This window comes from Eretmochelys imbricata, chromosome 4 (genome assembly GCF_965152235.1).
Source record: "Eretmochelys imbricata isolate rEreImb1 chromosome 4, rEreImb1.hap1, whole genome shotgun sequence".
NCBI classification, from domain to species: Eukaryota; Metazoa; Chordata; order Testudines; family Cheloniidae; genus Eretmochelys; species Eretmochelys imbricata.
In genome coordinates this window covers 120,383,188-120,395,798 of record NC_135575.1, presented here as the reverse complement: position 1 = coordinate 120,395,798, position 12,611 = coordinate 120,383,188, and the positions used below count along the sequence as shown (strand labels likewise).

The window sequence follows — 12,611 nt, the reverse complement described above, 5'->3', positions numbered from 1 at the left end:
AACAAGTACAGCTCAGAAAGACAAAACAACAGATTTAGGTGGATTTTAGTATGTGTAATCGTGAATTTAACCACACTGATACACTAGAAATATTGGGAAAGGTATTTATGCACATGCTTGGTGTCAACAATTGGAACCCAGTTACGGTTTCCCAGACAGCCGTACATGGACTAAAGGCCAGAAAACAATATAAATATGATCCCCAGACATGCGTGGTCAGGAAAAGGGGATATAAGATATGGTGTTTGATTAACCTTTAGTTGGGACATTAGGGATGACAGAATGGCAAAAGTCTTTGTACTGTCAAGCCCACTCATACTGCTCTCCACGTACTTCCCCTTTTCACTTCTAAGGGTCTCCATAAGGCTGTGAGTATGCACAGCGTAGGGGGTTGTTTGTTTATATTTATCTTGCTTTATTATATTTTTCTCTGAGTTCTATTTTACTTGTATATTCTAAGTACTAAATAAAGTCCTCATGTTTCTATACAATTCACCAATCTCATCTCCCATAATAAATGTATGTAGTTGCCTGAGTAAAGAACCTGTTACTAGTGACTTGTGCAATTTGCACCCTACATTTATCAAAAGCTACACCAGAGAGAAGGCCACCAGCATGTTAGAGGAAAAAATTACAAATTTAATTTCCAGATTGAGCTCTGTATTAACAGCCACATTTCTAAGGAGATTTTCCTCTATCCATCATTGCACACACCTACATCTTGGATTGGTACTGGAGAAACTTAATAGAACTCAGATTAACACTGAAGACAAAATGTTCTGTTTACTGAATTGCTTATAGAGTAGATTTTACTAAAATTAGTGTTTAATGTTTTACTCAATCTAAACTTTTAAATTATTAATTTTTAAAACATATATCTTAGTTGCTCTTACTTGAGTATCACCTAAAGCTTACACATTTTCTATTAAATCCTTTTAAGCCACTACAACCAGACACTTGGTGTGTTTTGTAGCACAATCCAAACCATTTTTGTTGACTGTATAAAAGTGAAAGGAGATTACCATTCTTGTATTTGTTGAAAAGAACAAATAAAATTTCATTCATTTTGTGACTCTGAAGATACAGCTACCAGCAGGACCCTTATTAGACAGAGCAAACCTCTTTGTGTTAAAATACACAGTGGATGCTTAATGCTGCTTCCTGTGGAAAATAATGCAAAGGATAGTCATTAAAAATGCATTAAATTGATTTGGTCACTCATTTTGCACTCTGTTCATTTGCTGTAGTATTTTAGTAAGAGGGAAGCTGAAGTATTGGTCAGTTTCACTTTATGCAGTAATATGCATAAAATTTGGGACAAGTTAGGCACACTGTTCACGTTTACGTGTGTGTATGTGTTAATGAATGAATGTTCATTTTGTTTCTGTTATGTGCTGAAGGTAACTAGACTTTAGTTTGTTTTGGATAGGTAATGTAATTCTTTAATAGAAAAGCCCTTATAAAGTCAGAGCTTACAATCCTTTCACATGCACAAACTTGGTGAGTATTATGTTCATGTAGTCCTACTAATTATCAAGTCCCGAAAACAGCTCTGCATAAAGTAAATGGAAAGACTCATTGATTTTGATGAGAGTAAGGTTGAGCCCATGGGGCTTGATTTTCCATCCATTGAATCAGTGGCAAAGCTCCTGTTAACTTCACTGGACACAGGATCAAGCCCATATTTACAAAGATTGGAATATTGAACGTGAAATGAATTAGGATTGTTTGTTGCTACTGTATAACCATACATTGTGATAGCCTCACATAATTGGTTGAACTGTAATGTGATATTACTTCACCTTCATCCTGGTAAGGGAAAAAAGAAATCCTTGCTGCTGTGAACTGAATCAGAGCAGAAATACTTCTTTTCAAGAGCAGCATTGATCAGCTGTGTGCCTTTGAAGCTAGATGGACAATTATTAAATATCCTTATTACCTCCAAGTCCAAAAGATGTAATTATATGAATTAGAAAGAACTTCCACTTCAGCGCCTTCACAGAGAGTAGAGCTGGCCAGAGAAACTTTGGCAGAACCTTACTGCATTAGAATCTGTAGTTTTGTCAAAATCTAAATGCGTTGCAAAATCAAGTAGATTTTTCTGGAATTTCATTTAGATGAAAGAGGAGGGAAGAAGTTCCAACAGTGTTGCAACGTCCCTTTTTTACATTGTCAGAACAAAAAAATTCAAATTCGTGTTTTGAAATGACTTTTTGTTTTTATTTTCTTAGTTTGTATTCTGTTATACATGATAATACAAACTTGTACACATAAGAAAGTATAAATTGAAATGAAACTTTTTGATTTTGTCAAAATGAAACCTTTCAGTTACTTGAAACAAATAAATAAAAATGTGGAATTTTCCTCTGTGGCAAATTTCAATATTTTCAATTTTCATTCCATTTTGTAATGAAGCTAAATTTCAAAATCTGAAAATCCTTCGTGAAAGGGAACTGCCATTCTCCACACAGCTCTAACAGAGATTACTGCGCCTGTCTGTAACAACTCCGAATAATAACATGCATATTTGTTGCACAGGTAATCAGAGTCAGTTTAGAAACTTTTGAGTTCTGTCCAGTTTCTTAAAGGGATAAAATGCTTCTAGATTGATAGTGTGTTCAGAGAAATCTTTTCCCCTTCTGAGCTCTCAGGTAACTATCTTTCATTTAAAAACAAAACAACACAAAAACATCACTAGCAAAAGATTAACTCTCCACCAGAAACAAATGTTGTGTTTCATCCAAATAGCCTTCTAAGAAAATACTCCAGTTTCCTAATTATAGGCAAGTGGGGCAATTTGCCCTGGGCCCCACAGGGGCCCCCACGAGAATGTCTGAAGTCTGAGGTCTGAGACAGGGCAGGGGCCCCCAAAATTGCTTTGTCCCAGATCCCTTGAATCCTCTGGGCGACCCTGATTATAGGGAGCCCAGTACCTACACATTACATGTGTTAAATTACACTTTTAAGGTACTGCCCACGCTGATGGTGGTATAGAGGCACCTTGTTCCTGTAAAAACTCCAGGAGTATAGGGGGGTCATCAGCCACTGCACCACCTTTTGACAAGGTGCACTATGCACACAAATCCTGCATGCAGCCTGCACCACTGCCTTTGAAGAGCAGGGAAGAGGCTCCTCTTGGCATTCTCCTCTCTCTGAAGCAACAGTGCTGCACTGAAGATTTTTGGTCCCTCTCAGTGCAAGGTCTACAATTGTGCCTTGCTCCTGTACCGGAGTACAAGGGGGTTTGAACGGGGATGTTCCGGGGATCCACCCCGATTTATTCAGTCATGCAGGTCTGAGCAGAGTGGAGTCCCTGGTGTACTTCTTACAGTCTTTCCCTTAAACATGTATGTCTCTCTGTCATGCACAGCTGTTCATATCAAGTGGTAGCCTTCTGCTGTGGATCTTGCCATCTGTTCCAGAGACAGTCTCACAGTTACATTCCAAGGATAAACTAACCTTCTGCAAAGACCTTACTTCCTCATTCAGCATTTCATTGTTGAAATTACTAGTTGTCTAAACATTCTGAAGATTTTTACGCTTCAGCCCAGAAGCTGAAGGATAAAACATTCCACCATGAGATTTTTTTACCATGAACCCAACAGATCCAGTTGCAAGCTCCTATATTATGACTTAAGAATCCCTTTTTTATTCTTAGCATTCACACATAACATTGTCAAGGCTGGTAGGCCTGAAATGTGACTCATCTTTCATATCTCTTTACAAAGTATGTAATTCTTTATACTTCTTTCGTAACAAAAATTAATGAAGTAATGAGTGAAGTCCTTAGAATGAAGTATTTTAAGCCAGGGAATCTAGATAGAACGCTGTTAGTTTTAAAAGTTTTAGTTGTTCTTCCTACCCCATTTCATTTTTCCCTGCCATGATAAATAGTAGTTTGGGTTTTTCTAACTTTGGACATCCAGTGAACATAAGAATTGCCATAATATATTGGAGCAGTGGTCCATCTTTTAGTCACTATCCTGTTTTTGACAGTTGCCAGTACCAGTTGCTTCAAAGAAATATGCAAGAATCCTTGTAATGAACACTTGTGGAATAACCTACTCATCGGGAAGTTTCTACAAAACGTGTCCGAATGTATGCTCTTAAAGCATTATAGCTTATATCATATCTTAAAAAAAAGGGGGGGTGAGGGTTAGTAAAATGTTGGTTAAAAAAGAAATTTAAATCACTGCATGACTTGGCATTCAAGTCACAAAGGGACTTTTGGGCACTTTTAAAAACGTAACTCTTTGTCCATTTTTTACTGTTCCTAGATCTTGGCATTAGATGCTCTTATTTGTATTAGCAACAAAACATGCTTTGAATACATCTACTGTAGAGAATGTCTGTTTCTACAGTCATTGCCCAGTTCACTTCCCCACTCCATATTTTGTGTTCACAACTAGTATTTATAGAATCATAGATGGCAGAGCTGAGAGAGACCATTTAGGTCCTCTAAGCTGTTCCCTTGCAGCATAAAGGACATTGTTCTTTATTAATTCCTTCTTTAAATGTTTTATCTGAAATTCACCTCTCTTCCTTGGTAGTCTTGTCCAGCAACTAATCTGTCTCACTGTCAAGGTATCCTTATTCTTAATCTCAAGGATGTAATGTCGAGAAACGTTTGGCTTCTGGGAAAAGCACTGTATATTCTGTTCTACAGTTGGCTTGGAGATTGCTTTGAGATGGATGAGTAGAGAGGAAGATCCTATACTTGGCAGTGCAGCACCTGGCCTTTTCCACTTTGAAAAACTGAGCATGTTACTGTCTTGGTAAATCTAGCTTTTGATTCCCTGGTAATTTCTTTCAACTTTGAGAGGCCAAAGTTCCTCTTTTAAAGGTCTCTTTCTTAATCTTATTGTTATCCATGCAAGTATGAGATATTTGCCAAAGGAGATCTTCTTCTTCAGCATGGTTGTATTGAGTCTCATTCATGTTTGAAAGATGCATATGGTCGGTTTTGTTCAATATCTTCATAAATGATCTGGAGGATGGTGTGGATTGCACTCTCAGCAAATTTGCGGATGATACTAAACTGGGAGGAGTGGTAGATCGACTGGAGGGCAGGGATAGGATACAGAGGGACCTAGACAAATTGGAGGATTGGGCCAAAAGAAATCTGATGAGGTTCAATAAGGATAAGTGCAGGGCCCTGCACTTAGGACGGAAGAACCCAATGCACAGCTACAGACTAGGGACTGAATGGCTAGGCAGCAGTTCTGCCGAAAAGGTCCTAGGGGTGACAGTGGACGAGAAGCTGGATATGAGTCAGCAGTGTGCCCTTGTTGCCAAGAAGGCCAATGGCATTTTGGGATGTATAAGTAGGGGCATAGCGAGCAGATCGAGGGACGTGATCGTCCCCCTCTATTCGACATTGGTGAGGCCTCGTCTGGAGTACTGTGTCCAGTTTTGGGCCCCACACTACAAGAAGGATGTGGATAAATTGGAGAGAGTCCAGCGAAGGGCAACAAAAATGATTAGGGGTCTGGAACACATGACTTATGAGGAGAGGCTGAGGGAACTGGGATTGTTTAGTCTGCGGAAGAGAAGAATGAGGGGGGATTTGATAGCTGCTTTCAACTACCTGAGAGATGGTTCCAGAGAGGATGGTTCTAGACTATTCTCAGTGGTGGAAGAGGACAGGACAAGGAGTAATGGTCTCAAGTTGCAGTGGGGGAGGTTTAGGTTGGATATTAGGAAAAACTTTTTCACTAGGAGGGTGGTGAAACAGTGGAATGCATTGCCTAGGGAGGTGGTGGAATCTCCTTCCTTAGAAGTTTTTAAGGTCAGGCTTGACAAAGCCCTGGCTGGGATGATTTAATTGGGGATGGGTCCTGCTTTTGAGCAGGGGGTTGGACTAGATGACCTCCTGAGGTCCCTTCCAACCCTGATATTCTATGATTCTATGAAACATTCGTTTCTGGTTGTTTCTCCCAGTGGTTGGGGGAAAATACCTGTTCTTAGAAAGCCGGTTTTGATGTTGACACAGACTACTAATGCCATCTCCTCACCAAAATGATAAAAGTAATTGCTATATTTAATAACTAACCATTTGACAATGCAACAAATGTACTTTAAATATAAATTAGAAATGATATTTTAGAAAATTGTAATTTTAACCAACTGCACAATATTTACTCTAAAATTACATTGGAATACCCTATGCTGTGATTTTGCACTGATATACCTCTGCAGCCACTGGTGGGTGACCCCTCTTTTCCCCATAACACTACTTTGGGGGTCAGGGTGTGTAGTAGTTTATAGTTATAATCAAAATGAGTAATTTCAAACCAGTTTGAATCCGGTGATGCCCCACCTCTTCCCCCTACATCCATTATGTGCAAGTGCACTATACACTGTTATTTAAACGAAAAGATTAGAATTGTCTAAAGCCTTCAAATGCTATTAGAATGTGAGCAATGGCGAGTGCCTATATCATCCTGTTATGTGGCTTAATTACAGGCATCATGCTTGATCTGCCAAACTGAAAAAGTGTCTTTTTGAGCTCAAAACCTAACTACCCAGTTTGGAAAGTATCTTGTCGGTCATGTAATGCAACCAAATTCAGAATCCCTTATGGTGCATGAATGTTACTGTAATGGAACCACAGATTGTGGCTCAAATGCTCAAGCATTGCAGGTATTTTCTCGCGGGGAGGAGAGATGATGCTTACTCATTTGAATGAGCATACATCAGTAGTAAGTCTATTAAAGCGAATAGTGCTACACTCATGTAAGATAGGTATAAAGAATCAAGCACTTTGTCAAAATGCTTGTGTGTTTAATTGGCATAGTACCTAACAAAGTATCCAAAGAGATTAATTCATTATAATTAAGTCACTTTAATACTGGAACATGTTCCTTTTTTCCCTATTAAATAAAACCTGCACCACGCTGTTAGCACATTCTGCCTGTAAATTCAGTGTGACCAGCTCTGGCAAGACCACTCCTGTGCAAAGGGGGATCCTCCAGTGCCATAGAGTTGGCATGCCCAGCCCTCTGCTACTGCCAGAGGAGATGGGAGTGTCAAGACCACACCTAAGCAAAACCGATGGATACAGTTTGGGCTCCCAGAGGCTTTTATCAGCTGATTTATGTCAGAGTAGCTAGAGGATTGGTCTATTTTATACTAAGTATTGGCTGTGCATACTTGTACATGACTTGTATGTGTGCTCATGTAGCCAAGATCTAGACTACTGTATGCAATATCAGAGGGCAACACTTAACTTTTTTTCCACAAGGCTATAGGCTATGTTAGACTGAATGTACTGTAGTCCCTCTGGCAATGCATTAGTCTTTGTATATGATGGGGAGACAAGTAAAAATGGAGAAGTCTGCTGCTTTTTGGTCAGGGTGGAAGGAAGGCAGAAATCCTGAGGCAGTGGTGGGGACAGGTTGAGGCTGTGAAAGTGAGGAAGCAGCTAGATTGCATTAGTTATGTTGGACAGATGAAAGGTGAAACTTTTCATTTGAGGGAAGGGGGAATTGAATTTTGGCCTAAACTGCTGAAATAGGATTAACCTCTGTCATTAAAGAATATACTGCATCAGATATTTTATAACTCTCTCTTAGTAAAGATAGAAATAAAAGGATCCAAGAGAAGAGAGTTGGATACAAAATGCATATTTAAATGTTTTTCTTAATATAGATTCACCCAATAAATAGACACAATATTCCTTCACCATTAAAAGATGCAATTTGTCTGTCTAAAACCTTCCAAGATAACAACAGTTACTCTTCTATTATTCCATCTTCAGATATGTTTCTTTTTCAACCTGGAAATACTGTTGCTCATAGCAACATAAGACAGATGGGTGTCTAACTGCAACTGTGCCACTGTTCTGTTTATCTTTAGGTATTGAATTAACTGTGCAAGATTGCTTCAAAACTTCCTCTTCTCTCTCTTTGTGGCTGTAATGAAACATGCATTACAAGATGTGTGTGTGTGTGTATAGATGTGTGTATTAAAAAATAGGTGGAGCAAAGCCTTTAGTAAGGTTGCCCATACGTTTCCAGTCAAGGGGGTCATTTCAGTTTCTTATAACTTTCTTGAGGTTTAACTTTTTTGCCTGAAATGTGATTATTTTTGCTTGAAAGTTTCACCAAAATAGATTCTGTTTTTAAGCATGGAAAAAGAGAGGGCTGGAGGGAAGCAGTTTTTCTGCTTAACACCCCTCCCGCTGGCCCCTCACCACACCCCCCAAAACATCTCTTGCTTCATGGAACTTCAGTTTTAATATGTATGGGCTTGTGGAATATGATTTGTGAAGCTGTACATGGAAAAAAGACCAGGGCTTGAGTTTCTTCCTCAATGATTGTATGTATTACATAGAACAGAGCATTCTGCTGTTGTTTAGCAAATAGCAACACATGCTGAAATGTCTCTTCATTTTTTTTTTTAACAGCTACGAAATTCCATTTAAAATTTAAATTAAAAGAGCATTAGGGTTGTAAAGTGAAGCGCCCAGAAGATAGCAGTTGCTAAAATTAAGGCTTTCCATGCAACTTTAATTCTTCCTCCTTATGCGTATGCATTATGTTACAGGGCCTGATTCTGTTTTCCGTTGCATGGGAGTGGCTCTCATTGGGTTCAATGGGAACAGCACCTGTGTAACTGAAAGCAAAATTTTGCCCACAGTGTTTAGTTCCATGATCAGATATTATTTTCCCAAAGGACCCCTGGCTGGTTCAGTGCACTTGATGGATGGTGCTCAGTGAATGAGGCAGCTGTTCAATATTTTTTTTATTGTTGTTCATTGTAGCCCCATGCTTCAAAGAGTACACATCATACAAATCGTTCCATGAATAAGAATTTTTTCTTTTTTGAGAACCTTTCCTTTTTGCACTCATCACCATAATAGCTGAGAACCTCACAAACATTAATTAATTTGTCCTCAGGCATTTAGTGAGGTGGGTAAACTGAGGCACAGAACAATTAAGTGACTTACCCAGAGTCCTTTAGGAAATCTGTGGCAGAGGTGGTGGTAGAATTCAGATCTTCTGGGACCAGTCTAGTTTCTTAACAAGCAGCTTGTCCTTCCTATTACCGTGGATCATGCCTTCATTTGCTTCACAGGGTCCAACTTCTACAGTGTCCGAAGCAAGGTACCAGCCTGAGTCAGTGCATAGTCTTGCCTCATTCACTGGAACTGAGTAAGGCAAGAATCCCTAAGAAAACAAATAGTCTGTGATCATGTAATAAAGAATTTATTGCAGTGCAAACATACAAGCACCAGAGTTACAATTGCTAGGACAGCCTTAATTCTGGCATTTCCTGACTTTTGAGCACTTGACTATTTAAGGTTGATGCACTCTTAATGTAGGATTGGGATAAAGAATATGGTACATATGATATGACTTAATTTGGGGTTTTTTTCCCTAATGATCCCATGGATTTACATTTGGGGGGAGGAAGGAAATGAGGTAATACACTGAAAAAGAAAGCATGTAGCACATTCCCAATAAATATATGGTACATTGTTAGCATACATGTTAAGAAATCTGTTTCTATAGTAACTAGTGTAGATTGTCACTTCCCTTAGCGTTTGGAATATTACCAAAGTCAATTTGTTGATGCTGTGAAGGGCACATCCAGTGTAAGCTACAGTAGTTTACTGCTGATAGTATGCTCTGTGTAGTTTTGAGATGTGTGAGCAGCACATTTGGGTAAACATAGATAGGATTTAGGGAAACATTTCTCCCTACCATGCTGAAATAGTGTCTTACCCACTCAGGGTGCTGTGATATAAAACATTTCCTTTTTCATTCTATGCAAAGACTAATCTACGTTGTAATCTTATCACAAGGAGCAAGAAGAAAGGTAGTTAAGTATGTTTCCGAATTTTGGATTAAATGTACACATTTTGGTTTAATAGCATTTGTCTGTGGATACATTCGTCATGTCTGAAATTCACTCCTAGACAGACGGTCAGCGGGAGGCTGATGTATCACTTAAGCCTCAAAATAAGGCTTAGTTGGGATTTAAACGGTACATTGGCTTCCTCCTGGCCCTCTGCACCACAGGTGAATATCTTTCCCAGAATATAATGAAGAAAGGTTCTTTTTTTGTCCAGGGAAACTATGCATCCTCAAATAGAGAGTATTTTTTCTCTTTGTTTTATACCTACCTCATGTAGAGCATAATAGGGCAAGCCCCAGAAACCTCTCAGATGCCATCAGTAGGTGACAAATTATATGAATTTATTTATATTCCCATCACCAATACAGTCTTGTGCAGCAAAGTATTTGCAAGGTTTCTGGCTCTGTCCTACTGGGCCAAGCAGGAACAGGCATCTCCCTTCCTTGAGAACTCAGCTAGCCCAGGTCCTTCCCCCTCACTGCCTTCCTGTGTCTTCTTTTATACTTCTCATCTGATGGCTAATTGGTTCACTAGCCTGGTCAGCTAATTTGTTCCATAGACACAATCAGCCTTCTCCAGGGGAGCTGATTGGTGCCTAAGTGATCAGAGTGCTGGCTCATTTATTAGCTTCCAGCACTTTGTTATATAGGGCCTACTCCAACCTCTATTGAAGTAAGCATTGATTTCAAAGGGCATTGGATTGGGACCTTAGCAAATGGAAGACTGATGTTTTCTGCAGGAAGAAGAATGTTTATTTCAGGTAGATGCAGCTTGATTTTAAAGAGTCACAATTAGGTGGCCACTGTAGTTTTCAGAGCAGAACTTTCTTTTGTGGGTATGTTTGCTGCCTGTTGTAAATACTTGGAAATGTTACAGAAGTTTCTCTCTTGCTCTGTTCCCTTGCAGATGGATGAGATAAAAGGAAAAGACAGAGTGATTTTGGCTTTGGAAAAAGATCTTGGTGTCCAGGCAGGCCATGCACAAAAGCTGCTTCTTCAGAAAGAAGCTTTGGATGAACAGCTTGTCCAAGTGAAGGAGGCAGAACGGTACCATGGTAGCCCCAAGAAGGAACTTCCTGCTGGAGTAGGGGATATCACTGAAATGATGGGAAGCCCGGTAAGAGAAGCAGATAGTCTTCATAGGTCAGTTACTGTATCTACTTTCTCAGCGTTTCCGGATACTGTGAAACCACAGAATTGTGAGTTATGTTTAATCCTTGCCAAAGGAGCATTGCATTGGTAACAGCACTGTACATTGCATTGTTGCAGTAAAAGTAACTCCACTTTTTGAGTATTAAAAACTCCACTTGCCTCTTGAATTTTGAAGAATGTTTAAAACATTTGACTTTAAACTGGTAAAAAGTGGCCACAATGTGAGGTTATTACTTGTAATTGACGGCTGATTACGTATATTTCTTCAGTTGCAATGACGAACCATTTGTTTCCTTCATACATTTATTTATTTTATGAATATGAACTATTCTATACAACAGCGGTAGACATTAAAAGGGAATTTGTACTTATTCTTTTCCAAATCTGTACTGTGCTATCTTATAAATATGTTCTGTGCCGTGCTATTATGCCGTGTGGCATGAGACTGAGATAACTCAGTACTAAGAACACTAGTAGTAGATCTTACTTTCATAATTTAAGGTTTAATTTAAATTTTTTACGTGATGTAGCTTCGAGTTAACCTTTTGGCTGCTTACCCTTTTTCAACTTATACAACCCTGTGACTCTTATAAGAAATATTTGCAACAGTTCATATCAATTAAAAAATATTTTCCAGTCAATGATACAAATGCCTATAGATATTCTCTACAGTATCCATGCTGTATGCATACACTGAATGCAAAGTCTGCCTGCTATAATCTAAGTACATGTTTCTGTGTAATAAACGATATTTGAAAGGAAAAAAATCCCTTTTTGGTTTGTATGTTTTTAAAGGAACAGCATATGGATGAACGAGACATAAGGAGATTTCAACTAAAAATCGCTGAACTGAATGCTGTAATACGGAAGCTGGAAGACAGAAATACCCTTTTAGCAGATGAAAGAAATGAACTGGTAAAATAATTAGTAATAACACAGATGATGACTTGCAGGACAATATTTTAATGGCATTTAGAGAAGTTGTGTGTTCAGGCAGAGTTTAACTATTTGTCTCTGTTGCTAACACACTGAAACGTAAAGATTTTTTTTAAATGTTCCTATTTGATTGATTTACTTTCCCTTATTTCTTGTCCCCTTGTTGTATGTCCTTTCATCACATGCATTCTTTGCAAGTAGCTTGACTGAGATAATCACTATTTTTTTTCGTTTGATTCTTACAAGGTCCCTTAAGAACTGATTTTAAAAAAATTAACCTTTGTCTTTATTGCTTTTTAGTTTTACTTAATACGTATATATTCCAGGAAGAAACGGTGTTCCTTTACACCCAAACATGACCCCTGTAGAGGTCATCAGCTGAAGTGAAGATGTTTAAATAATTAAATAATAATAAATATTTAAAATAATTAAATAATTACATAATTTTCTTGCCAATTCAGCATTTCTTTCTTCCTCATGTCTTTCCCAGGAATATTTTTTTCTGTCTCCTATTTCTAAGGTGTCTAACACCATGGTAGCTAATCAGCCAGGACTTTGAAACTGCTGGTGTAGAGAGAGAACAGTATTATGCTATTTTCTGGGTGCTTTTCCTTTTCTCTGAATGGTTCATTTGGGCACAAGAATGGAGCATTTGCAGGGTTC

The 12,611-nt window shown here is 38.6% G+C and overlaps 1 protein-coding gene across 4 annotated transcripts in view; it reads left to right on the top strand.

Moving 5' to 3' along the window:
• The window catches only part of JAKMIP1 (janus kinase and microtubule interacting protein 1), a 247,120-nt gene that overhangs the window by 147,191 nt on the left and 87,318 nt on the right, over positions 1-12,611 (top strand). For all 4 annotated transcript variants that reach the window (XM_077815868.1, XM_077815866.1, XM_077815867.1 and 1 more), the window contains 2 exons: positions 10,768-10,977; positions 11,808-11,927. In XM_077815868.1, coding sequence (XP_077671994.1) covers positions 10,768-10,977; positions 11,808-11,927 — 330 coding nt within the window. The remainder of the gene's footprint in view (positions 1-10,767; positions 10,978-11,807; positions 11,928-12,611) is intronic.